This window comes from Chrysemys picta, chromosome 3 (assembly GCF_011386835.1).
Source record: "Chrysemys picta bellii isolate R12L10 chromosome 3, ASM1138683v2, whole genome shotgun sequence".
In the NCBI taxonomy this organism is placed as follows: domain Eukaryota; kingdom Metazoa; phylum Chordata; order Testudines; family Emydidae; genus Chrysemys; species Chrysemys picta.
Window position 1 is genome coordinate 140076289 of NC_088793.1, and position 27956 is coordinate 140104244.

The window sequence follows — 27956 nt, forward strand, 5'->3', positions numbered from 1 at the left end:
TTGATATTTTCCACATTTTCAAATATATTGATTTCAATTACAATACAGTGTTCAATTTATATTTATTCATTATAAATATTTGCACTGTAAAAATAAAAGAAATAGTACTTTTCAATGTACCTAATACAAGTACTGTAGTGCAATCTCTTTATCATGAAAGTTGAACTTACAAATGTAGAATTATGTACAAAAAAATAACTGCATTGGAAAATAAAACAACGTAGAACTTTAGACCTACAAGTCCACTCAGTCCTACTTTTTGTTCAGCCAATCACTCAGACAAACAAGTTTGCTTACATTTGCAGGAGATAATGCTGCCCGCTTCTTGTTTACAATGTCACCTGAAAGTGAGAACAAGTGTTCGCATAGCACTGTTGTAGCCAGCATTGCAAGATATTTACATGTCAGATTCACTAGGGTTACCATATTTTGTGCCTCCAAATGGAGGACACTCCACGGCCCACGGCCCCGCCCCCAGCCCCGCCCACACCCCTGCCCAACCCCGCCCCCTCCCCAAAGTCTCTGCCCCCTCCCCTGCTTCCCGCGAATATTTGATTCGCGGGAAGCCTGAAGCAGGTAAGGGGGGTGTGGGGGTAGGAGGCGGGGCCCAGGCTGGCCCCCCGGCGTTTCCAGCCTGGGTCAGCTCGGGCCCTGGGGTGCCGGCCCCGGCCGACCACCCCCGGCCCGCCCAGCACTGCCGGCCCCCGGCGGCCCGGCGCACCCCCCGGCACCCGGCCCCACGGGCCCGGCTCCCCACCGGCCCGGCTGACCCAGCTCCCCGCCGGCCGGGGTCCCCGCGGGCCCGGCCGACCCGGCTCCCCGCCGGCCGGGGTCCCCGCCGGCCCGGCCGACGCGGCTCCCCGCCGGCCGGGGTCCCCGCGGGCCCGGCCGACCCGGCTCCCCGCCGGCCGGGGTCCCCGCCGGCCCGGCCGACGCGGCTCCCCGCCGGCCGGGGTCCCCGCCGGCCCGGCCGACCCGGCTCCCCGCCGGCCGGGGTCCCCGCCGGCCCGGCCGACCCGGCTCCCCGCCGGCCGGGGTCCCCGCCGGCCCGGCCGACCCGGCTCCCCGCCGGCCCGGCTGACCCGGCTCCCCGCGGGCCGGGGTCCCCGCGGGCCCGGCCGGCCGGGGTCCCCGCGGGCCCGGCCGACCCGGCTCCCCGCGGGCCGGGGTCCCCGCCGGCCCGGCCGACCCGGCTCCCCGCGGGCCGGGGTCCCCGCCGGCCCGGCCGACGCGGCTCCCCGCCGGCCGGGGTCCCCGCCGGCCCGGCCGACGCGGCTCCCCGCCGGCCGGGGTCCCCGCGGGCCCGGCCGACCCGGCTCCCCGCGGGCCGGGGTCCCCGCGGGCCCGGCCGACCCGGCTCCCCGCCGGCCGGGGTCCCCGCCGGCCCGGCCGACCCGGCTCCCCGCCGGCCGGGGTCCCCGCCGGCCCGGCCGACGCGGCTCCCCGCCGGCCGGGGTCCCCGCGGGCCCGGCCGACCCGGCTCCCCGCCGGCCGGGGTCCCCGCGGGCCCGGCCGACCCGGCTCCCCGCCGGCCGGGGTCCCCGCCGGCCCGGCCGACCCGGCTCCCCGCCGGCCCGGCTCCCCGCGGGCCCGCCTGACCCGGCTCCCCGCCGGCCCAGCTCGCCCGGCTCCCCGCCGGCCCGGCTGACCTCCCGATTTTCCGGACATGCCCGGCTTTTGGGGATTTCCCCCCGGACGGGGAGAAAAAAAAAAAAAGCCACAATCAGCGGCGGCAGTTCAGCGGCAGGTGTGGTAAACTCCCTAGAGAGAGTGAGGGACCTGCCGCCCCCGAATTGCCGCAGGTGCCGCCCCTCTCCCTTGGCCGCCCCAAGCACCTGCTTGTTGAGCTGGTGCCTGGAGCCGGCCCTGGATCAGGCTTTCTTTAAGCATGGAGCCCACTTCGCTGATGACCAAAACCTTGACATCAACTATCATGGAAATTCTGTGAAAAGCATTGTAATGGGCAGGGGACAGGGATGAGGCTTGAAGGGCCAGTCAGCCTAGTGGCCGGAGTACCTAGCTTCCTGCCCCTGCTTCTGTGGTCAAAGGGTCTCAGACTTTCAGGTAGGGGGGACCCAGGATGTTCCATTTCACCAGGTCCCAGCCTAGGGCTCTGTGTGAATCACCCTTGAGTAGGGGACTTCCCAGCAGGGAGTTTACGTTCATTGCCCTGTGCTACTTCCTACCGTGGTCCTTTTAGTTTGGGGCTTGTAGCCCTATGGTCCCTGTCCCTGTGGTGCCTGGTCTCTTAGTAGTGTCCCTTCATGGACCCTGGGTAGCATCCTCTTGCGGTCCCAGGTTCCTCCAGGTGCAGCAGTCGTAAGTTTGGTAGGGTCAGAAAATGCCTCCCTCCCCGCCCCAGGTCTCTGCTTCAGTTACGAGGGTTCCTCTCAAGCCAGGCGTTCCTAGGCCTCTTTCTCCATCTCCTTTGCCAGGACAACACTGCTTGGTCTCTGGTGGCTGCCTCAGCCAACAGGCTAGTGACCCTTCCCTCAGGTAGAGAGATAGCTAGCTCCTGCCTCTTCACTGGTCAGCCCCGACCTGAGCCAGGCTCCCTTCTTTTCTCTTCTGCCAGGTCTGGCATTGGCTGTGGGAATTACAGGGTGGAGCTAGCAGGGCCCAAAGGCTCTCCTTAACCCTTTCCATGCTGGTGTGTGGTGTCTCTACTTCACCACCAGCATCTTGGAAGGGATGAGGCCTACATGGCTACCTCCACCAGATGGCACTTGAGGCAACTTTCTCAAGCTGTGAGCACATGGAACAGTGTTCAGGATTGTGCTCCCTGTACCATCTCAACGATGCCTTGTAACAAAGGGGGAGATGCACAGTGGAACCCTGGAGATAAAAAAGGGTACAGAGGGCTTAAATCTTGGCAAAAGTGACCTAACATTAATTAAAATAATAAAACACAGAAATGTTGTCTAAAGGGATTAAAGAAGCTTGCAACATATACTGCTGAGTTCCTGCTCACTGCCTATGGCCCTCAGGTAGGGGAGACCCAGGACGTCCCATTTCACCAGGTCACAAGTGGTAATTGTGGCTTCCATCTTTATATACCTTCAGATAGGGTGGCACAAAGACATTGGCAAGATGCACAAGTAACCCCAGCAGACTGGATGCAAGCAAACAATATATATGTTAACATGGCTAAATGTAAAAGTATACATCTAGGAACAAAGAAGATAGGCCATGCTTACAGGATATGGGACTATCCTGGGAAGCAGCAGCTCTGAAAAAGATTGAGATTTGTGGTGAATAATCAGCTGAACATGAGGTCCCAGTGCGACACTGCGACTGAAAGGGCTAATGTGATCCTTGGATACATAAACAGGAGAGTTATTTTACCTCTATATTTGGCATTGGAGTGACAGCTGCTGGAATACTGTGTCCAGTTCTGGAGTCCACAATTCAAGAAGGATGTTAATAAATTGGAAAGTATTCAGATAAGAGCCATGAGAATGATTATAGTGATAGACTCAAAGAGCTCAATTTATTTATTTTACAAAGAGAAGGTTAAGGGATGGCTTGATTACAGTCTATACGTACCTACATGTGGGACAGATATTTGATAATGGGATCTTCAGTCTAGCAGAGAAAGGTTTAACATGATCCAATGGCTGGAAGTTGAAGCTAGACAAATAAGGCATAAATTTTTAACAGTGAGAGCAAATAACCATTGGAACAATTTACCAAAGCTGGTTGTGGATTATCCAACACTGTCAATTTTTAAATCTTGATTGGATGTTTTTCTAAAAGATATGTTCTTGGAATTATCTTGGGGAAGTTCTATGGCCTATGTCATACTAGATAATCACAGTGGTCCCTTCTGACCTTAGAATCTATGACTCTGCTATTGAAAAAGGTCCAAGCTCATGCACCTAGTGTGAATCCATGCAAGCAACTATTTTAAAGAAGCAGAATTCACAGACAGTGCAGCAAATAATTGGAATGTCTTCCAGGAAATATTTTATAAAGATCCAAGGGAGGAATATGATCAATGATTACTAAGTCTCCCCAAAACAATCTAATATTCGTAGGTCATTCCAATGTATGATCCCCCCAAAAACAAGTCCATACATACTGGACAGTGAACACATATGGACTTTTGACAGTTAATCAGATTAACAGAAAAAAATCTCTTCCAGTGGAATGTTCCTTAGAAGGTGTCACAGGTCTGGTCATGCTCCCCCCTGCCAACCACCCAGCAGAGTGCTGTGAAGGGAATCCAGTCCTTTGGATACCTAGGTGTTCTAACGTCTTGTGGGTTTCAGCAGGCTGCTGCACTATTTTCTCCCTTGGCCTCTCTGGCACATTTCTTGGGCATTAACACTCAGTCTGCTATGCCTTAGGGTATGTCTACACTATGGGATTAATCCGAATTTATATAATTCGAATTTGGAAAACAGGTTGTATAAATTTGAATGTATGCAACCACACTAAGCACATTAATTCGGCGGTGTGCATCCATGTACTGGGGCTAGCATCGATTTCCGGAGCGTTGCACTGTGGGTAGCTATCCCATAGCTATCCCATAGTTCCCGCAGTCTCCTCCACCCATTGGAATTCTGGGTTGAGATCCCAATGCCTGATGGGGCCAAAAACATTGTCGCGGGTGGTTCTGGGTATATCCTCCCCCCTCTCCAGGAAGCAACGGCAAACAACCGTTTCGCGCCTTTTTCCTGGGTGAACAGTGCAGATGCCATACCACGGCAAGCATGGAGCCCGCTCAGCTCAAGACAGCAGTCATGAACATTGTAAATACATCGCGCCTTATCGTGCAGTTTATGCTGAACAAGAACCTGGAAAACCAGGCGGCGAGGAGCAGGCTACGGCAGCGCGGCGGCGAGAGTGATGAGGATATGGACATGGAATTCTATCTATGGCAAATCGTCTGGCTGCTGATTACGCGCAGCCAGACACCAGGGCGATTAGAAGAGCACACCAGGAAGCGCTGTGCATCAGAGAGGCTTTGAAAACCAGTTTCATGACTGGCCAGGCTACAATGTGAAATTTCTGTTTGTTTCTCCTTCATGAAAACCCGCCCCCTTTATTGACTCATTCATTCTCTGTAAGGAACCCACCCTCCCTGTTCCCCCAGCTTTCTTTCAAAGGAAATAAAGTCACTATCGTTTAAAAATCATGTATTCTTTATTAACTGATTATAAACATAGGGAGAGAACCAATAAGGTAATCTGGGTGAGGTTTGGGAGGAGGATAGGCGGGAAGTAAAAGGCCACTGAACAAATTCAATATAATGACAGCCTTTTGGTTGGGCTGTCCACTGGGGTGGAGTGGGAGGGTGCACGGAGCCTCCACCCCCCCCCCCCCGCGTTCTTACACGTCTGGGTGAGGAGGATATGAAACATGGTGAGGGGGGAGGAAGGTTATACAGAGGCTGCAGCGGCACTCTGTCATCCTGCTGCCGTTCCTGAAGCTCCACCAGATGCCGGAGCATGTCCGTTTGCTCACGCAGCAGCCCCAACGTTGCAGCCTGCCACCTCTCATCTCGAGCGTCCCTCATGACCTCACGTTCACTGGCATCTTTCCTAAATTTAGATACAGTGTCCTTCCACTCATTCAAATGAGCTCTTTCATTGCGGGTGCATTCCATTATTTCCGCGAACATCTCATCTCGCGTCCTCTTTTTCCGACGCCTTATCTGAGATAGCCTTCGGGACGGAGGAGGGAGGCTTGAAAAATTTGCAGCTGCTGGAGGGAGGGTTGAGAAAAAGGAGAGAAGTTTTTAAAATGATACATTTTACAGAACAATGCTTATACTCTTTCATGGTGAAAAACACTATTCACATTACATAGCACATGTGATTTCAGTACAAGGTCGCATTTTCCATCTTAATATTGAGTGCCTGTGGCTTTGGTGTTAGAGATCACAGACGCAGGTCTGGGCAACAGAATTCAGCTTGCATGCAGCCATGGTAAGCCATTGTCTTTCGGCTTCTGCGCCCTCCTTTCCCACATACCAAGCAAAGCCCATTGACTGCTGCAGTTTTCCTGTTAACCTTCAGCAGCAGAAAACAAACTAACCCCCACCCATCCAATTCTCTGGGATGATCACTTTATCCCTCCCCCCACCGCGTGGCAGGTATCAGGGAAGATCCCTGCAGAAACCAAACTAACCCCCCGCCCCCCCTCCCGCCATGAATTCTCTGGGATGATCGCTGTACCCCTCCCCCCACTGCGTGGCTGGTAACAGGGAAGATCCCTGCTAGCCAAACACGAAAAGCTCAGGGCCAATTCCCCCTCCTGCGCTTGGCTAACTGCAGGGAAGGATTTCTTTTCAGCCACAGGCAAACAGCCCAGTAGGAACGGCCACCTCTGTCCCCTTAATTAAGTTCCCGTATTTCAACCAGGTTACCATGGGCGATATCACTCGCCTGAGGATTACACAGCAAGATAAAGAACGGATGTTGCTTGAATGCCAGCAAACACTGGGACCATACGCTGCCAGGCTTTGTCAGGCAATGATACCAGATTACTTGCTGCAAGCATGGTGTGGTCAAGTGTCCTACCATGGAGGACGGAATAAGGCTGCACTGCCCAGAAACCTTGTGGCAAGGCTTTTGGAGTACCTCCAGGAGAGCTTCATGGAGATGTCCCTGGAGGATTTCTGCTCCATCCTCAGACACATTAACAGACTTTTCCAGTAGCTGTACTGGCCGCGAATGCATCCCAAGTCCTCAGGGCAAAGTAATCATTAAAAAACGCTTGCTTTTAAAACAAGTTTTATATTTTAAAAGGTAAACTCACCTGAGGTCCCTTCCATGGGGTCATGGTCTTGGATACTGGCTTGGGAGGGTTGGGAGGGTACTTCAGTCAGGCTGAGAAAAAGATCCTGGCTGTTGGGGAGAACGGAGTGCTGGGTGCTCTCTGCAAGCTCCTCCTCCTCCTCCTCCTCCTCCTCCTCCTCTTCCCCATCCGCAGAATCCTCAGGCCCCCCCAGAATTGCATGCAGCTCGGCGTAGAAGCGGCATGTCCGCAGCTCTGACCCGGAGCGACCGTTTGCCTCCTTTGTTTTTTGATAGGCTTGTCTGAGCTCCTTGACTTTCACGCGGCACTGATCTGAGTCCCTACTGTGGCCTCTCTCCATCATGCCCTTGGAGATTTTTTCAAAAGTTTTGGCATTTCGTCTTTTAGAACGAAGTTCTGCTAGCACTGAATCCTCTCCCCATATAGCGATCAGATCCAGTACCTCCCGTACGGTCAATGCTGGTGCTCTTTTTCGATTATCGGCCTGCATGGTTACCTGTGCTGATGAGCTGAGCTATCTGTGGTCACCTGTGCTCTCCACGCTGGACAAACAGGAAATGAAATTCAAATTTTCCTGGGGCTTTTCCTGTCTACCTGGCCAGTGCATGCAAGTTCAGATTGCTGTCCAGAGCGGTCACAATAGTGCACTCTGGGACAGCTCCCGGAGGCCAATACCATCGAATTGCGGCCACACTAACCCTAATTCGAATTGACAAACTCGATTTTGGCGCTACTCCGCTCATCGGGGTGGAGTACAGAAATCGATTTTAAGAGCCCTTTATTTAGAAATAAATGGCTCTGTTGTGTGGACGGGTGCAGGGTTAATTCGAATTAACGCTGCTAAATCCGAATTAAAGTCATAGTGTAGACCAGGCCTTAGTCTATCTGCCTTAAGCACCCAGAGTTAGTGCTAACCTGCAAAATACCCCAGTAAACACACCCTCTCCCAGAATCCCAGTGAAGGTGTGAGACTTTTGGGTTATAGTTTAACTCTCTCAGGAGGCAACTGATAGTTGTGAAGTATGTAACACACATGGACATTTTGTACAGGACTCTAATACCATTGCTCTTTTACTTAATGGATAAAGCACAGAAGAGTAAAGATAATTTAAAAAATAACAGTAGCTCTCCCTTTCTTTGGGGGTTTATCAATGCACAAGAAGGCAGGTTTCTCCCTGCCTCATCAGGCTCCTACATGCAGCTCCTCTCTGCTTGATTTGGTGAAAAATGGCTGAGAAGTCCCCCAGTAGAGCAGCTATTGTGTTTTTATACCTTCTGTGAAGTGGAGACCGCTATTCATGCTCCTTTGATGCCACCATCAGGTCTGGTTCATTTTTTATTGTTTGGTGCTGAGGAAAGAGAGAGCTGTAAGAGGAAATAAAAAGGGAATAGATAAGAGGAAACTGTATTGTGACTGAACTGTTCCTACATTTCTTTCTTCACAAACATTGCATTAAATTGTAATAAACAATACATTAACAAATATAACGAACATGAGATATAAAAGTCTTTATATGTAGTTACCTGGACACACAAAATGCTTGGAGTGAAATCCTGGCTCAATTGAAGTCAATGGCAAAATTGCCATTGACTTCAGTCAGGTCAGGATTTCACCTTTGGCCTCTAAGGCCCTACTCCTGTGAACACATACGCACATGACTAGTTTCACTGAATTTAGTAGGACTACTTGTGTACATAAAGATACTTACATATATAAATGTTAACATGATCAGAGCCTAAAGGTGGTATCATGTAGATCATATATAAACATGAAGCATGTTTTTTTTCCCTGTTTTAGACATTAGAGAATGTGGACCGCTATTTCTCTATCTCTAAACATTTGAATTGCTTTTTGTGGTATGTGTTGAAAAGTTCTTCAGAGCAGAGGTAGGTGATTTCATATGAGACCTTTTCTCCATGTGTATATATTTGGAGATGTATGATTTAATTGTATTTGGCTATTGTTTGTGATTTATCTAGTGATTTGACACAAAAATGATCAATAATCATTTGTTATGCTGCTCAGTTACGTTAAAAAGTATGAGCCAGATATAAGGGTTTTCTATACAAGAAAAAAGTGGCAGTTAATTTAGGCTTGCAGCTGCTTTGCTTTACTTGAGTAGTGCAAGCAAGCTGGAGTGTTCCAGTGAATCTGGTCCAAAGTGTGTGCAAGCAGTATGTCAGGTAATGTTTTTGTAGCTTCTCAGATTTCAGGACAGTGCAAGACAACAGTGAATGAGAGTCATTGTATATCATTTGCAAAAAAGTATCTTTTTTTAAAACATCCATTACTTAAAAAATGGTTTGACTAACTGCCCTGAAACTTTAAAAGAATATCTATTTTAGTTTAAAAAAAATATTTTTTTCCCATGCAAAGTTATAAGGGAAGTGAATGTAGCCGTTCACTAAAATTCTAATTACAGCTTAAACCATGGCCTGGTCTACACGAGGAAATTAGGTCAGAATAACTGTGTCACTCAGGGGTGTGAAAAATCCGCAGCTAAGAGTGAACCAGTTAAACCAACCCCTAACTCCCAGTGTAGACAGCAACAGTAGAATTCTCCTGTTGGTCTGAACAGTTAGCCCACATTTGAGGACTTGCCAGGTTGTTTCCGTACTTCTTCTCATATGGCATCTCTGTTACTAGATGTTTGCAACCATGTTAGCCCATTCTGTATGGTCCTCTGCTAATCACTTTGTGGATGAATAGTCCTTTTGATCCACCCAGAATACATCGTCCATCCTAGCTCTTTTTTCTGTCTTGCATTCTTCTACCATCAACTTTCCCTTCCAGGGCCTGAAAACATGCATCATCTATTGAACCTCTTAAATGTGTCCTGCAAATCAAATCTTTTTTCATAAAATTTCCAACTAATGTTTGCTGAGTTGTTTTTGATAGGCGGATACATTGATGATGATACTAGCTGTATATTTATTTGATGCAGTCCTGTTTATTTACAAAGAATGTACACAAAGTCCTGTTTCCTTCAACATAGTAGAAACAAACAACAGCAGGCAGTTTCCTGGTTCACATTTTCCAAGCTTGTCTTTCTTGTAAGTAATGTACTTCAAGGAACTCTCTCTCTCTCGCTGCTCCCTATCAGGGCCATGCTCAAACTGCTTGTCTGGCTTTCTGCCTCTCACACACCCAAACAAACATAGCTGCAACTAATCAATCCCCTAACTCTTGCAGTCAGTCCCAGGGAAACCCGTCAGCCTACATGTTGTCTGAACTTCTGATAGACCTGGCCATAACAACCTTGGGTGATGTCTTCCTATTGTTTCCAGTTGTCAGTACATAAAGGTTGTTTGAAATGTTGTAGCCGTGTTGGTCCCAGGATATTAGAGAGACAAGATAGATGAGGTAATATCTTTTATGGGTTAACTGCTTATCCTAGACAGTTTGTTTCACCTTGTGTTTAGCTGTGACGCTCTGGGTATGTCTACACTGTGATAAAAGACCTCTGCACAGCTGTGGCTGGCCCAGGTCAGCTGGCTCAGGCTCGTGGTTCTCGGGCTACAGGGCTATAAAATTGCAGTACAGATGTTTGGGCTCGGGCTGGAGCCTGGACTATAAAACCCCACGAGGGGGGAGAGTCAGAACCCAGCCTCCAACCTGAGCCCGAACGTCTACACTGCAATTTGTAGTCAAGCTCTGTGAGCCCTTGTCAGCTGACTCGGGCTCTGAGACTCGGGTGCCCTGGGTTTTTGATCACAGTGTAGATGTACCCTTTGAGTACCTTTCTCAGACCTGAAGAAGAGCTCTTTATACATGGGCAGCACATGAACTGCTGCCTGGGGTAGGCTAGCCCTGCCTCTTCAGCCCAAAGCCCTGCCCCTTCCGCCTCCCCCAGCCTCAGAGTGACCCCCCAGCCCTGGAGCGGGCAGCGTACCCCCCCTCCCAGCCCCAGAGCGATGGGAGGTGGGTAGCGTGGCCCGAGCTGAGGCCACCCCACAGGGAGCCTGGAGCAGCCACACAGAATGGAAGCAGGAGGGGAGACTGGGGGCAGAGTGTGGGCAGCTAGATTCCCTCTGCCCCAGCCCTGAGTCCCCTCCCACGCTCCAAACCCCACGGCCCACACCCACCACACATCACTTCCATGTTGGTGCACATAACAAAATTCATTCTGCACATGGATGTAAAAAATTAGAGGGAACATTGGTGGGTGGGGCCATGCCTGACTGTCTGGGGAGGCACAGCCTATGGTACCCACCTCCACAAGGGGAGTAGCTACCAGCGCTGGGAGCACAGCTACTGTCTACACTGCCACTTTACAGCGCTGAAACTTGTAGCGCTCAGGGAGATGTTTTTTTCACACCTCTGAGTGAGAAAGTTTCAGCGCTGTAAAATGGCTGTGTAGACCAGGCCTAAGTTGATCTAACTTATGTCGGCATATAGCTGCCAAAGTAATTACATCGCTTGCCTGTGTCTACACTTTGCTCCTTGTGTGCGTCCTCACCAGGAGTGTTTGTATCAATTGTACTGTCAATGAGGGGCATTGTGGGATGGCTTTTGAGAGCCAGTAACAATGGTGGTAAGCAACACAGTGTCTACACTGACACTGCATTGACCTAACTACATTACCGTTGACCTATGCCTCTTGTGAAGGTGGAGTTATTAAGTCAGTGTAGCGAGGCAGTTACGTCGGTGGGAGCAAAATTTTAGTATAAATACTTATATAGTTAGGTCAATGTAAGGCAGCTTAGGTCAACCTAACTCTGTAGAGTAGACCAGGCCTGAGTTACCCTAACTAGTTGGTCTAGGGCATGTTGTGATGGGGCGCACTTGCCCCACGTTCGTATGAAGAGGGTTAACTCAACTCTCTGGGCCGAGGAGGCCACACCCTCACAGCCCTGCAGGGCATGCTCCAGCTGCGGACTAGGTATAAAAAGAATCAGCTCAGCTCATTCAGGGCTAGCCGCCAAAGAAAGGATGGATGCTGCAAGCTCCAGCCCAGGAACCGCAGAAGCCCCAGGGACGCTGAGACTCTGGAGAATGCCCAAGGCGAGGTGCAGCTGTTGCCAGCCACCCTGACCGAGGAGCCCAGAGCCCACGGAGACTCTGGGACCCTGGCATCAGGAACCGGGTAGAAAGTAGCTCAGGGAGACTAGCTGTGGTGCTGAGTGGGGTCAGCGTGTTTCGGGCGGATTCCCCACTGACTCGGTGGCAGGCATACTTGCCACTAGGCCACACAGCCCCATGGAAGGGGCAGTGATACCGACTCTGGGTACTAGGCCATGCAGCACTGAGAGAGGGAGGAGCCCGACTGACTCTTGCTACTAGGCCACATAGCCTTACTGAGCTAGGTGATCACCTCGACTCTGACTACTAGGCCACACGGCCCCGAGAGAGGGTGACTCTATCAACCCTGTCTATTGGGCCGCACAGCTCTGAGAGCAGCTCTGAGAGAGGGCGGCCCTACTGACTCTTGCTGCTAGGCCATACTGCCTTGCTGAGCCAGGCAGCCACACGGATTCTGAACACTTGGCGATACACCCCGACCGAACCGGAAAGCCATTTTGATTCGGGCCATTGGGCCCCATGGCTGTGTGGGAAGGGGCCGTCACCCTGACTCTGACCATTGGGCCATACAACCTTGAGAGAGAGAGTGGCCATATTGACTTTTACCATTAGTCCTCACCACCCCAAGACAAATGGTGGTCGTAAGCAGACCACTGCAGCGAAGTAATTACTCCACCCACCCCAAGAGGGGATGAGGTGCACTTGCCCCGCAACACATGTCTACACTACAAAATTATGTTGACCTATGTTACATCAGCATACAGCTGCCGCAATAATTAAATTGCTTTTGTGCGTTCACACTATGCTCCTTGTGTCAGTGGTGCACGTCCTCACTAGCAGCGCTTGCATTGATGTAGAGAGCAGTGCACCATGGGTAGCTATCCCTCTGTGTAACTCACCACAATCTAGCACAGGGTGTTTTGGGAAGATTTTACCATGCCGCATGGGGCCGAAACAAGTCATGCAGGAGTGACTGGGACCATATTTTCAACATCCCATAATGCATTTTTCTCTATCCCATAATTTCATCTGCATCCCATAATATTTCGCAATTCTTTTCAAAATCCCTGCAAACGCGCACATCCTTCCTTGCTGTCTACTATCTGTGTCAGAAGCATGAATCCTGCACAGTTCTGCACAGTTGTGTTGAGTGTTGCGAGCATGGGGCACCTGATCCTGCAGTAACTGCAGAGTAACTGCCAGAGGAGCTGTGGGGAATGTGACGATTCCTTTGAGGCTAGATTGCTGTGTGATATAGAAAGAAACAATTCAAGATTGTTGGTGGCATTCACAGGGCAGCGGCAGACAGTGGAGTGCTGGTTCTGAGCCTGAGAAACAAGCACTAACTGGTGGGATCGCATTGTCATGCAGGGTTGGGATGACAAGTAGTGGCTGCAGAACTTTCAGATGCGCAAAGCTACATTCCTGGATCCGTGTGCAGAGCTCGCCCCAGCCCTCCAGTGCAGTGACACTCAAATGAAATCTGCAGTGACAGTGGAAAAGCAAGTGACTATTGCTCTGGGGAAATATGCAATGCCCAACTGTTACCAATCACTCGGTAATCAACTTGGACCCTCTACTACGCAGCAGCCAAGGTCCGTTCCCTGCACCTTGCTGCCTTTCCCTGAGCTGCTTCCATAATTCCTAATCCTCCCCATTCCTCTGCATTTGCCAGTCTCTTCACTTGCTCCTCCTAGGGAGTAACTTTAGGCAGCTCATCTCTGCAGTCCTAGGGTTACCATACGTCCGGATTTTCCCGGACATGTCAGGCTTTTTGGGCTCCAAATCCCCGTCCGGGGGGAAATCCCAAAAAGCCGGACATGTCCAGGAAAATCGGAGCAGGGCCGGGCCGGGGGCTCGGGGGCCGGGCCGGTGATGCCGGGCTGGGGGCTTGGGGGCCGGGCCGGCGGTGCCGGGCCGGGCCGGGGGCTCGGGGGCCGGGCCGGGCCAGAGGCTCGGGGGCTGGGCCGGCGGTGCCAGGCCGGGCCGGGGGCTCAGGGGCCGGGCCGGCGGTGCCAGGCTGGGCCGGGCCGGGGGTGCCAGGCCGGGTCGGGGGCTGGGCCGGCGGTGCCAGGCCGGGCCGGGGGCTCGGGGGCCGGGCCGGGCTGGGGACCGGCGGTGCGGTGCCGGGGGGTGGGGGTGCTCGGCTGGGGACCCGGGGGCCAGGCCGGGCCGGGGACCGGCAGTGCTGGGCGGGCCGGGGGTGCTCGGCCGGGCCCGGGGCCGGCACCCCAGGGCCCGAGCCGACCCAGGCTGCAAACGCCGGGGGGGCCAGCCTGGGCCGCGCCTCCTCCCCCCACACCCCCCCTTACCTGCTTCAGGCTTCCCGCAACTCAAATGTTCGCGGGAAGCAGGGGAGGGGGCGGAGACTTTGGGGAGGGGGCGGAGTGTGGGCGTGGGCGGGGCTGGGGACGGGGACAGGGCCCCGTGGAGTGTCCTCCTTTCGGAGGCACTAAATATGGTAACCCTATGCAGTCCCCAAACACACCTCCCTTCTCCCAGGGAGTGACTGCAGACTCCTTCCCTACAGCCCCTTCTGCTTCCAGTTTCCTGATTTTTGTAGAAGCCCCACCTATCCCTCACAGGTGAGTTTCTCCATAATTAGCTGCTTCTGGCCTACAGCTCCCCATTTGCAACCTAATTAGCTGATTGAGCCCATCTGGCCCAATTCAGCTCTTGCAGGGCCATTGTGAGGAGCACACTGCATCACAGGACTGCAGAAGGAGGCAAGCATGGGACTGTTGAACCCGAAGGTCAACAAGAGTCAGCAGCATGGCTGTTTGCTGCTTGAGAAGTGTTAGAAACTCCTGCTGCACATCCCTCTCCTTTTCCTGTGCCTTTCTCCTCTCCGCTCTATCCCTGGCCACGCTGTCTCCAAGCCTTCTGTTCGGTGTCTGAAGAAGCAGAGGTTTGCAGGATCTCTTGGAACATGTCATCCTGTGTCCTCTTCCTTCTCCTTCTTATCTGGCTGAGCCATTATGCTTGTGTGGATAGAGGGACCCCATCCTGAAAGAAATTTTTCCTGAACCCCGTCTTCTTGCCTTCAGACAACCACCTAACCTCTCCAAGCTCATCATCAGAAGCAAGCTCCTCACAGACCAGGGCACACCAACTCAAAGTGGCACCAGACTCTGCCAGAACAACAGATGCAAAACCTGCAGACATATCTCCACTGCTACAATGCTCAGCACCCCACACAACCTCCCTTTCAAGATTCCTTGAAAGGTCCCTTGAAATATGTGTTAACTACTTATGCTAAACAATCTGTTTCATCTTGTATTGAGCTCTGATGCTCTGAGTATGTTTCCCAGACCTGAAGAAGAGCTCTGTGTAAGCTCAAAGACTTGTCTCTGTTACCAACAGAAGTTTGTCCAGTAAAAAATATTACACCTTGTCTCTCCAATATGTGGAATGACAACATAATGCAATTGTTCTGCTCCCAGCATAGCTGTGGGCCCCCTGGCCTTTGGCAGTTTAGTGGTCAGGGTCTCCTCACTACCTAAGGACATCCACAGGGCCTCCCACCTGCTCGCAGTCCTCCACTGCACCGTCTGCAGTCTGGACTGTAATTACAGGAGGGTGTTCTCCTAGCACTCTCCTAGTTCCAGTTGCCCTAAGGGAGCTAGGACTCTCATCTATATTGCCTAGCTGGTAATCATCAGACCCAATCACCTGACACTGCCCAGCTGGGTCTGATGATTCCCAGCACCTGCTTTGGGCTCCACCCTGGACCAGGGCTGGCTGTTCCTTGACCCCCTTTACTGTTAAAGGTGCAGATTTCCCTTACAGAACCAATGCACACCAACCAAAATCGGCAACCTCTAGGGTCATTCTAGTACCAATGGCTATGGTACCATCCTTAATATCTACTATAGTACTGACTAGGGAGAGATCTATGATGGCACTGACCATTGCACTGGTACCGATTTATGATCCCAGTACTGTCAACTTCTACAGCATTCACTAATTTGTCAGAACTTAGAATCACCTCGGAACCAGAGTCACCCTTGAATGTATCTGCCTTCTCAGATATTTCAAGATCTTCCCTGATACTGGAGCCTATGGCATTGGTTATGAAAATATCCCTCCATCTGTCTTCATCTCAGGGGAAGCCTGTCAGCCCTCCTCAGATTCCAGTGATTCTGAGGGGAACTGCACCTCCGGTTGAACAAGTCTGCTCTTCATCTGTTGCCTCTAGCAAGAGTACTTTTCTAAGGTTACTGCCATACTCTTCTAACTATTCAAGAGTTCGAGATCACCACAAGAGAAGTTCTTAATCTGACCAATATACAGGACATGCTACAGATGCTTCTCATGTGCCGTGGATGCCACTTCCTTGACATTAAATGCCATACCTTTGTGATTTCCAGTTGTAGTTGTTCTGGCCTTCCTGGACCCCACAATTTCAGTATCCACCCCCTTTGGAAGTTCCTCATGCAAGATCAAGGGACAAGTCACCATCTGCACAGACTCACAGAGCTCCACACTTGCCTTGCAAGTAAGACATTTTAACAGAGGAAGAGGAGCACCAAACCAGAAGAGGGGACCAGATAACAGAGGATGACTTTAGAGTATTCTGAGACCTTTTGAAGAGGATGACAGAGATGCTTGAGATTCCTCTTGAGGTGATTGAGGGAAATCTTATACTTTTTTTTTAATATTCTTCAGCCAGTAACTCAGGGTTGTGTTGCAATGTCAATAAATGAAGGTATTTTGGACTTGACCAAAAATCTGTGGGCTATACGTGTCACTCTCTGCAATATTTAAGAGAGAGGACCACAGATATCAAGTCCCATCCAAAAGGTATTAGTATTTTTATACTCCTCCTACCCCAGGTACTTTGGTTATGACTGCCACACAAGTTGGATTGATTTAAATCAAAGTGACTTAAATCACCTATTTTAATAATATTTAAATCAGTAAGCAGGAAACTTTGATTTAAATAATCAATTTTAATCTTTTTTTGCATTTGTACTTTTTAGTTATTTTCCTAAAGAAAGGTTGATTCTCATTGGCTAAAAGTTGATTTGCAACTAAATATAACTTAATCTCCACTAGAATTAGAAAGAAGTGTTGGACATATTTGGGACATGTACTCTGGATGCCGACACACAGACTCCCACATGAAGCTGTCAAGTAGAAACCAACTGGTGTGAGGAAACATGGGCCCCCAAGAGAAACTTTAAGAAGAACCCTTAGCAGGGAGGGCAGAACAGTCATTCTCAACAACATTGAACAGATGGAGGCAGCAGTACATGAGAGAAGGATGGAAGAGACTAGTTTCAGCCCTGTGCACCAGTACTGGCGTGAGAAGAATGTAATAACTAATAATAATAAATAATAACTTTTACACTAAATTTGGTACTTCTATTTTCTAACCAGGAGGTGTGACCCTAACAGCCCCTAAATGCCCACTAGCAACGGGTTCACTGTCATGTAACAGCAGTTCCTATCAAGCCTGACAAATTTACTATGCCTAACATATTGCTGTCATTATATTTACGTATAAAAAATGTGGTGTGAGATATCAAATGAAAGCGGGTCACAAACTGGTCATTAATGGCATTGTGAAATGTATGTATTAACAGAGGAATTATGGATACTTACAGATAGTATGCTTTAACGTCTGTACCCAAACAAAGGGGGGAACAGGTTTTCTTCCAGACGGGAAGGAAAATAATTATCTTCCTCTCTGTAATGTAAATTGAGCATGATGATGCCAGAGACAATTGACAGTTTATTTGCATCACAGGTAAGGAGGAGGAACAAATTAACATGTGGATGTGAAATGAGCATGGGAAGTCACTGGATTCTGAACCCCAGGGCTTCATCCTGACTCTGGTGACAAAGATGATAAATTTCAGGATGTAAAAGAAGAAGCAAAAAGACATTTTAGTTATCCGTCAGTGAGGGAACAAAGTGCATAAATGGTGAATCCCCAGTCACGTGAGTTAGTGACACTGAGAAGTGGCTATGGGTGAGCAAAAGTGCTTTAGACAAAGACTGGAGCCTGATAAGGTCATATGTAGTCTCTTATAAGTGTATTATACTTTTGTTTTATTTGTAACCATTTCTGTTTCTATTATTTTTGCTTAGTATCACTTAAATCTTTGTTATTTATTAATAAAACTTATTCTTGGTTTTGCTATAAATTGATCTCAGTGCTGTAATACTAAAATAAAGTGTTTGTCCTCAGCTGAGCTAACAGGATGGTGTGCATACTGTCTCTTTGGAGACAGCGGACTTGGTAATTTCTGTGGTATCCAGTGACAGGCAGGATACGAGAGAGGAATGCTTTTCAAGGAGGCTGAAAAAATTGAGGTCCACCTAATGTTAACCTGCAAGGCAAGGATTGAACTGGCAGAGTCCTGAGGAGAGTGCTTGTGTGGTTGAAAGGTTGATGTTGTACTGGAGCTGACACCCAGCTACCACAAGATAGACTCTCCTTCTGGAGCTAGGGGGTAACAAAATCACCCACAGTCCTGCACATATTGAGAAAGTGTCACAGGAAGATACTATATTTGTACACATTTATTTAAGCAATTGTGTATCTTAACTTACATTTATTCAGATTCTTAACTTTTAGTTTTTATTATGTTAGAAAATGGTGAACTATGCTTTTCTTATTTACTAGATGATGATTTATTTCTACGGGAATGGTGTATTCAGTATCAAGTCAGCCTTTATGTATTCCAGGGGATAACAACTATTTGGCAGGTTTCAGAGTAGCAGCCGTGTTAGTCTGTATCCGCAAAAAGAAGAACAGGAGTACTTGTGGCACCTTAGAGACTAACAAATTTATTAGAGCATAAGCTTTCGTGGACTACAGCCCACTTCTTCGGATGCAAATAACTATTTGGCAGATCATCTGACCAAAAGAGTGATGCTAATGTCTGAGTGGTCCCTAAAAGACTTCATTTGGCATCAGTTCTTTCAAAAATGAGTAGTCTTATGGGTAGATCTGTTTGTGACCAGGGAAAACAGGAAGTCTCGCAGCTTTTGCTCTCAAGCGGCAATGAGTCTGAGGTCTAGATCCAACACTTTTCCATGAGTGTATGCCTTCTCACTACTTCCGTTTAGTCCAAGGATCCTTTGAAAAGTGAGGCAAGACAAGACATGTCTGATTTTAATAGCTCCAACATAGCCACACCAATTTTGTTATTCAGCACTTCTACCTCTCCTGAACTAACCGTGGATAACATTTCTATCTCTGCCAGATATAGTCTCACAAAATCATGGTCTAGTCCTTCATGCAGACCTGTTTCCTCCACATCTGACAGCATGGCTGTTGCATGGCTAACATCAGTAGACAGAAGTTGCTCTGCACAGGTCTGAGATTTGCTTTTACAAAACAGAAAGCCCTCCACTTGGCATAAATATGGTGCAGAATGGAAACATTTTTTCTCTTGGGCAGCTCAATGACAGCTTAGCCCATTAGGATCTTCAATTCCTGATATATTGGATTATATCTTTAAAGCATTCAGGACAATCGGGTAGCTCGATTTAAGTGCATTTAACAGCAATATCTGCTTATCACCAACCCATCCAAAATTACTGTGTCTTTTCACACACTGTTGCTCACAGGTTCCTGGAGGGGTTATTACACATTTTCACACCTGATACAGAAAGTTTTCATACTTGGGATCTGAGTTTAGTACTTACCTAGTTGATTGGTTGGCTGTTTGAACCCATGCCATCGTGTTCACTTAATCACCTGACCATCACTGTGGTGTTCCCAATGACAATCACTTATGCATGGAAATTGTATGAAATTCAGGCTCTGATTGCTGGTCCTCTATAGACAGTCTTCTATACAGACAGAGTAATTATGAGTATGACTAAACTGCAAAAAAAAAAAAAAAAAAAAAAAAAAAACCCGTGTCAGCATGCCTCAGAGCCTGAACCAACTGACTCGGGCTCACACAATGGGGCTAAAAATAGCAGTGTAGATGTTCCTACTCTGGCTGAAGCTTGGGCTCTGAGATCCTTAGCCCCATAGTGCTTCCAGGGCTCTTTATATTCTCTCTCTTGTGGGCGGAAACCCCTTTGTTCTTCTGTGCAAAGTCACAGCAACAAGATGGAGTTTGTAGCCACCTGGGCAAGTCACGTGTCCATGAATGATTCAGCTTTTTGCAGGCCGACGCCATTGTTTACATGTTAGTTTGAACATTCTCAGGAAAGCTCAGGTGTGGATTGGCATCTCCCAAAGTCCATTGTCAGTTAAGTGTTTCTTGATTGGGCACTTACTGAGAATAGTCCTTTCTCAAGAACCTGACCAAATGCTTCACTGAGGCTACTTAGAATCAAACACATTGGGATACAAGTACATAGCCAATATTCATAACTTCAAATACAAAAATGATACACACATACAGACAGCATAATCATAACCAGCAAACTACAACTTTTCCATAGACACCCCACTTGACCTCCTCTGTACAAGACCTGGTGAACCATAGGACCCTGGTTGCAACAATGATCTATACAGTCACAGTTCATGTCAATAACGTCACACCATGATCCACCCTTCATCTCTGTAGCTCTGAGTTTTTAACTGGGATTCTGTGCAGTGAAGGAACTGAGTGGTGGTTGGGAATGCTCTGCCCTTTATGTGCTTGGGGAGGGGAGTGCACAAGGGCATCCAGGGCACGTGTGCAGTGCCAAATGGACACTGCTGATTAGAACATTCTGAACTCCAGCATATGGGGTGCATGTATGCTAAGAGTTGAGTCAAAATGTAGAGAACATCTCAAAGAACTACAGTTACTGTAAGGTAAGTAACCTTTCTTTTATTTTACAAAGCAGTGGTTGTTACTTATACTTAAAAGTAACTGTTTTATTTTATTTTATTTTTATAGCTCCGTTCCATCCTCAAAAAATGATAGCCAGGTACATTTAATTTTTAAATGCTATCTTTTGCCTAATGTTTTAACTAACTTTAACTCGGAAGTTATTTCTCACTTCTCCAAAATAGTGATTTGATACAAATTTAGTCCAGTCAGAAGGAAAGGTCAGTGGACTTTAGCCAACCCTTTCTTTATTCTTCTATATATTTGTGTTTTCTGGAGCTTTGTGAAATGCATGTTTCATGCCCAAGCTAGAGTTTTTTTTAGTGAGTTTGGATAAAAATTTCAATATACCATAAAATGTTATGGCCTATCATTCAGTCTGTAAAATGCGTTGTTATTTCACAAAATTTGCCAAAGCTGGTATAAACAAATTACATATTTAATCATTTCTCATGCCCTCCCTCTTTCTTTTTTTTCTGTGAGAGGGATTGTGTTTGGCTGGGAAAATATGGAAACTAAAAGAACATTCACCTTTATTGATTATGGACCAAATTCCGGACACTGTTCCATCTGTATGTGGAGCCTGCCAAACAGGCACAGCCTGGTTGGACTCCACAGCAGTGGAAGCCTATTTATGTCCTTGGAATGAGGGGTATTGTGCTCAGCCGCCTCTGAAAGAACAGCTACACAGTTACCCAAACCTGCCCCGCTACTCAGGGGCAGATTCCAAGATCCTAAGGGTACTTCACTCCAATTATACACACTCAGCTGGCCCATGTCAGCTGGCTCAGGCTCGTGGGACTCAGGCTCATGGGCTGTTTAACCGTGGTGTAGATGTTCAGGCTTGGGCTGGAGTCCGGACTCTGGGACCCCACGAGGGGTTGAGTTCCTCCGTGGCTGACTGATATGAATCACATAGTTGATCAGAAATGGTTGTGTCTTTGAGGAGCAAAATCCAAGGACAGTCAGGCTGAAGACCCGTAGCAATCATGGAGGCAGGAGAAAAAGATACATATTAATATCTCCCTGCTAAGAGACTAATTTGTTGTTTCTTTTTAGAGTTAAGTACCTATTTCTGATCCCTCTTTTGCCATAGTACAGCAGGATTGTAAAGTAGCATGGGCCAGGTAGAATAAGAGAGACTATGGTATGTGAAGTACTGCTGTGGAACAAATAGAAGAACTGGAAGGAAATAATTCCCTTTCTATGAGGAGTGGATCTGGATCCCCTCAGTCGCCATTGCCCACTTAAGTCAATGGGGGTTTTGCTTTTGTCTGAGTAAGATCAGGCTCAAGACTTAATTTTGACATTGTCCAAATTAATGCCTCTTTATATGGTATTGTTACTACATTCTAGTATACATCTAGTCACCAAAAGAAATCGGACCACAGGGACAGTATATAAACGTGTTTATTAACAAAATATTATCATTTGCCTTTTTTATTTGCTAGGAGTTAATCTTATGGATATACGATCCAGAAAATGCAGAACCCTCTGAACTGAATCACAGTGCAACATCTCCACCACCGGTATGTTAAAATAGCTCTATATTTTCTTTTAAAAACATTGTATTGAAAGTGCAGGTCTACTCTGAGAAGTTACTAATTAAAAATGGCACTGTCTTATTCATTAGATATGCTGCCTATGTGCATCCATAATCATTTCAACTTAAGGGAGTGACAAAAATAAGTTTTTGGTGCTTTTTGTTCCAGTTAATACTGCAGAGGTGACACAACTATGGGGGAGTGAGGTGGTTTTGTTTCCATCTCAGCATTAAAAACAGAATTGTTAGCTAAATTCCAGTGACAGAGCTAAATTCTACCATCAGTACACTTCTGTTAGGGTCAGAATTTAGCCCACAGCTGTTTTGCTACTGGTGGTGGTAGGTGAGAAGGAAAGATCCAAACTTGACTTTCACATTCTAGAGTGAATTTGCATGGCTGACACTCAGAAAAAAACTCTTTTTACTTTTTGTCTAAATAATTATGATACAGCAGTAACAAGACATAATAAACAGTGAACCCATTATGTCATTTTTATAGAGCTGAATTTAACAGTAGAACTAGACTTTACCATTTAAGGAAGTGCATTTTGGCCCTGATCCCACAAGCTGATACGTGCAGATGGATTCTTGCACCCAGTAGGAATCCATGTGAGCACAAGGTTCTTCCCACATGGATCAGCCTGCAGGATTGGTATATGCGGTAAACATTGTCAGAGTATGCACTCCTGATGCCTTTGTGGGGTGATTGATGATATTTAGCCTTTGGCATCATACCTTACGTGAGGTGTGCATCCATGACCAAGGGATGCCCTTTAGGAGTTATTACTTTATTATAAATTGCCATGCTGAATTGCTTCTCTTTGGCATCTTTTAATATTCATTTCATAAATGTGTTGATTTGCCTCAGAGTTACTAGAATTAAAATTATATTATTAATTCAAGTACTGGAATTTGGAGAAGAACATAAAATTTTCATTATTTTCGATAAACTTTTATTATTAGATTTCTGTGTGTTATTTTTTTTAATTTCCTGCTATATATACTTCAGGATATATTGCGAAGAAAGTTAATTTTGGTTCCAAATATACTATATTCTAATGTGGATAAAATGTGTAAATGTGTTTAATAATGCATCCTTATTTGGAAGTGTACTTTAGAATGTTATTTAAAGAGTATTTTAACCCTGAGATTTTTCATATACAACCTTAAACTATATTGACATAAAAATGTATGATAACTAACAGCCTTTATTTTACTTAAACAGAATTCTAAGACACTTAGCAAGCAGTTTTGGAATTTGGGACAGGAACCTGTTGTTCAGACCTATTTTAGAAATACCAAATACTTTGCTACTGCATTTCCAGAGTTGGGGTACTGTATTTCATTTAATTTTTTCTGAACAGAATTCCATTTAAAATGATTTTTCACACACCCATCTGATTGCACATTTATAGCTATGTAGATATATTATAATGTAAGCATCTTACAAAACACTCAGTTTAGTTGGTAATGTATACTGTAGGAAAAGATACTGAAAGTTTATCATAATGACACCAACTAGTACAGAAATAATTAGTGGCCATATTGTAGACGCTGGCAGAAAAACCTATGGGGAAAATAACAGAACTTCCAGGGAACCTAATGGAGTGTCCTTCTAGTACTCTTGTCAGTATGGAAGGGGTTGGTAATTTGCAAAGAGGGCAGTAGCCTCCAAGCCTCTTTGGATTCTGGGAATCTGTTGGGAATTCTCCTTTCAATTTCAGACTCTGGGGGGAGAGCTTGCCCCTCTGCAATGAATTATATATAGGCCCTCCTGACCTCTTTCCTAGGTGCAAAGTACTTTGGTGGCTTGGTGCCAAAGAACTCAACTGGAAAAAGCCTTTCAAATTCCTTTGATCCAAATGTATAGTAATCACTGATGTACCTTGCCTGGGGAAGGAAGCCCACAGATGCCTACACAATATGGCACATCTTTCAGTGGCTTTCATTGTGAGATCACAGTGCCCCAGCTCCCCAAAATATGAAAGCTCACTTAATGCTATTGTGACACATCATTGGATAGAGACCGTGGCCCCATCTGGACCTCATTTTCTAGTTTTAGATAGCTTTTGTGTGTGAGTCTGTATACCCTTTCTTCCTTGAGGGACGAGCCTGTCATCTCCCAGCATGGTTAGTCAGCCCATGCTCCCCCACCAATTTAGCAGTTAAATCTAAATTATAATTTCATTTAAATAAGAAACTGTTCATTATTTTAGAAAGAGAGAAGAAACATTAAAAACAAAACATATGTTTGTTCTCATGTAAACCCTGGCCTCGATCCTGTACCTCACTACACAAATGCGCCACTGAACATACATGAACACCATTGGGCAGTGTATTGCAGGACTGGGGCCTAAGATTGCACAAAACATCACTATAATGGGCTGAGAAGCTTAATTATCAAGCTTATGGGTAGTTAGCATTTCAAAGGTCAATTTTCCTTCCCCCAACTCATGTCAGTTCCCTGGAGCTCAAAGCCTGTTTGCGGTACTCTGCTGAATGCAGCACCTTCTTAAAAAATAAGTATCTCAGTCAGATACTCCTTCCTTTTCTCTTTCCTCCAAGTTATGTTTCTTTTCTTATTGGCTAGTTTTCAAGCCCTGTTTGAAAATAGCACTTTGGATCATTCCCTCTCACCAGGGCTAACCTGTGTGGTGAGTAGGTCATCATCTTCTCTCATCCCTCCATGTAGAATTGTTAGCTCAATACACACTCTACAGAGCATGTCTTGGCTGTTTCTTCTTTCCAGCAATCCACTGAGTCTCCCTGTGAAAGTAATATAAAGTTTCTCCCAAAGACGAATCTGACATTATAGAAAATTTCTAGTGGATGAGAACATCCAGATAATGGTAATTCATATGTCCAGGCATAGCTGACTGTTAAGAATACTTTAGGGACACTGCTTGGTTATCGCGTACCTCTTTCTATTCCCCTCAGTGTAGTGGCAGTGTGCTGAACCGACAATGAAGCCCTTCTGCAGTATTTCTTTTGGTATTTAATTTTTTGTCAGTAGGAATATTAATCTTAACCCTAGGACTCTCCAACTGTCGATTTCTCTACTTTCTTCACTGTTTGCTACATCTTCTAGCAACATACTAATTTTAATTTCTAATGCTATAATATTTACAAAACTATGTAATATATAACAGAAACACTAAGGGCCAAATTCAACAGGGATGTAAATGATATTATAATGTATACGTTGGTGTGAGCTGATCAGAAAATAGATATGTGGTGAAGGAGAATAACTTGCACTGATTTTTTTATTCAGTGGATGTGCAAAGCAAGTGTGTTTTCCATCAATGTGGTACTCTGCGGTAACAACATTCTGCCCTGCACAAATGCTCATTGAAGTTAGTGGGAATTACACAGGCTTACCACAGGGCTAGATTTGGCCCCAGGAGTATTGACGGATGATTCTGTCTTAAAGTGTAGCGGGCTCTTTTGCTAGCTGCATTCCTGAAACATGCGCCCCATCTGTCCCTTTGACTTTTAATTTGCAGTTGTTTTTACACACTCTGAATACCATATTAAAACAAGTTGCACTAATTTTCATTTTACTGCCTTTTTCTAACCAGTTTACACTCAACAAGTAACTTACACCACTGTTTACATCCCTGTTACATTTGGGTTAGAAACTGAATTTGGCCTACTGTCATCTCTGTGAAACATCTTTTTCAATTGGATCTCATCCATTTCATCACTAGGTGGCAATATAGCAACACATCATTATATCAAAAAAATTTATCGTCAGATAAAGGCTTTCTCTAATATTTGCACTTACTTAACCAAAGGAATAGAAGCATTTTTGGCAAATTGGGTAAAATCCTTTTATAAATGATGGCAGTTTTAGTAAATTGCTGTTATGGTGAAGTGAGTTGTAATATCTATTTTCTGTCTTATTTTTAACCTCTTCTTTCTCTATATGGTAGTAGTATGAAGAACCAAATAAAAGAGAGTGGAAAAACAAGATCGCTCGTCATATAGAGTAATAGGGTTTGTTTCTCCAGTAATGCTGATGCATGCTCACATAGAAAGTTTTATTACTTCATTCTTCTTCTGTATGGACCAAATTTGGCCTTTGAATACATGCATCCAATTTGCATTGAAATCAATAGCAGTTGCATGTGTATATCTAAAGACAAAATGTGGCTGTTTTTTCTCATATTCAACTATCTCACCTCCGTTATTAAAACAGCCCTATTTTTATAGAATTCTGGAAGTTTGGATACCTCTACCACTAGCTAAACATTGAACCAAGTGAATTTGTGACCAAATAATTCATATCCTGATTATTAACATGTTATTAACATACATTTTTCATCCACTAGTGTCATCAGTGTCACCTAAAGTTAGGAAACTCATTTTGTAAAGTAATGCAGTTTTTATTGTCATGGCAAAAGTGACTGTAATAATGGCTCTATCTGCTGTTGCCACAATAATCCATGATGTCATAACCAGTCCTCGTGCTCCCAGCTCCAGAGAATATACATTTCTTGCCTGTTTATGTGAGACCATTCAGAGATGTGTGATTCCCAGCATTTACTGAAGCACTGAACATTAGAGGCCTGGCTGCCGTTGCAGGTTAAAGTCCCACTGAAGGCAGATTTTGGTCTCTCTCCCTCCCCCCACCCCCAATTTTATTTTAATTTTATATTTTACATTTGGTGAGAATGGGGGAATAGCAGGAAACAATTTGGAAAAGTGGTATGTCCCTACAAATAGAAATGGTTGTGATCAGGAATGCACAGCTTGTGTATAGCAACAATAGTACCACTACTCTAATAGCTGCTGGCATATGTGCTGAACACTGTGACTGTAGGGTGTGCCTGAGAATATTGTGACTTGAAAAATGTTAAAGGTTTAGAGAAATTGTTAAAAAGAAATGGGAAATAAATTGTTTTGGAGTTGCTACAAACTCTGAAATTTGTCAGGAATTATTTTTCTTAATGAATCTGATATAAAGTTTAATTCTTGCCAGTTTATCTGTCATTTCTTCCATTTTCAGATTCTGGAAAATTAATGTACCTGCAATGTTGGATGACATCATAACTAATATCCATGGAAAGGCAATAGCTTTTCAGGATTGTTTTGTTCTAGATAGTCCCTTTATCATTTCCAGGCCTGAAGAGCCATTTCCTAACAATGTAAGTGACAATTCCCTCTGTTCCCCAGCTGGTAGTGAGCCCTACATTGAGTGGTCTGCATGTTTTCCAACAACTGCACTTTTGTTGTCAGAATTTGGAACTTTCCATACAAATGATGGATTTATAACTTATAAAGAAATCAAAGCTCCATCACACATTTTGGACTTTGACTTAAGTCACAACGTAACTGATATTGTTTTAACTGATGATGGAATCTTATTTTTAATAATGGGGACAGTTTACAAAAGAGAGTCCAATCGGTTTTTTAAACTTGGACCTGAATACAATCTACCAGAAACGGGAATAACTGGAATACAGTCAAGACTTTGGTGTTCATCTGAATATCCAGTACAGGTAAGTCACACACAATTCTTGTTTTACATTTTGAAATATGAAAGTGCTTCACTAGGCCTGGGGATTAACCCACTGGTCCCCTGATATAATAATAGGTTTGGAATTAGAAGTGCACTGAGTGCAACAAATTAATTTTCAGGTCATTTAAAAATAAGTACCTGATGCTACAGTTGGCTCTACATGGGTCCAGAGGAGTACTCACATGGAGCTAGTTCCAGGATGAGGACTTAAGTTTGTGAATATGATGTCCCAGGTCTATGAACCCAGGCCTAGGAGTCCCAGACAGCAGCTGCCTGCTGGTCTCCACCTAATGTCTTCTGAAATCTGATGGCCCA

General features: G+C 46.2%; 1 protein-coding gene across 1 annotated transcript in view; it reads left to right on the plus strand.

Moving 5' to 3' along the window:
• Positions 1–27956, plus strand: part of CATSPERE (catsper channel auxiliary subunit epsilon) — an 89923-nt gene that overhangs the window by 21726 nt on the left and 40241 nt on the right. The window contains exons 6-10 of the mRNA XM_065589979.1: positions 8564–8652; positions 20647–20677; positions 22029–22106; positions 23346–23452; positions 27129–27621. Of these exons, the coding sequence (XP_065446051.1) occupies positions 8564–8652; positions 20647–20677; positions 22029–22106; positions 23346–23452; positions 27129–27621 (798 nt within the window). The remainder of the gene's footprint in view (positions 1–8563; positions 8653–20646; positions 20678–22028; positions 22107–23345; positions 23453–27128; positions 27622–27956) is intronic.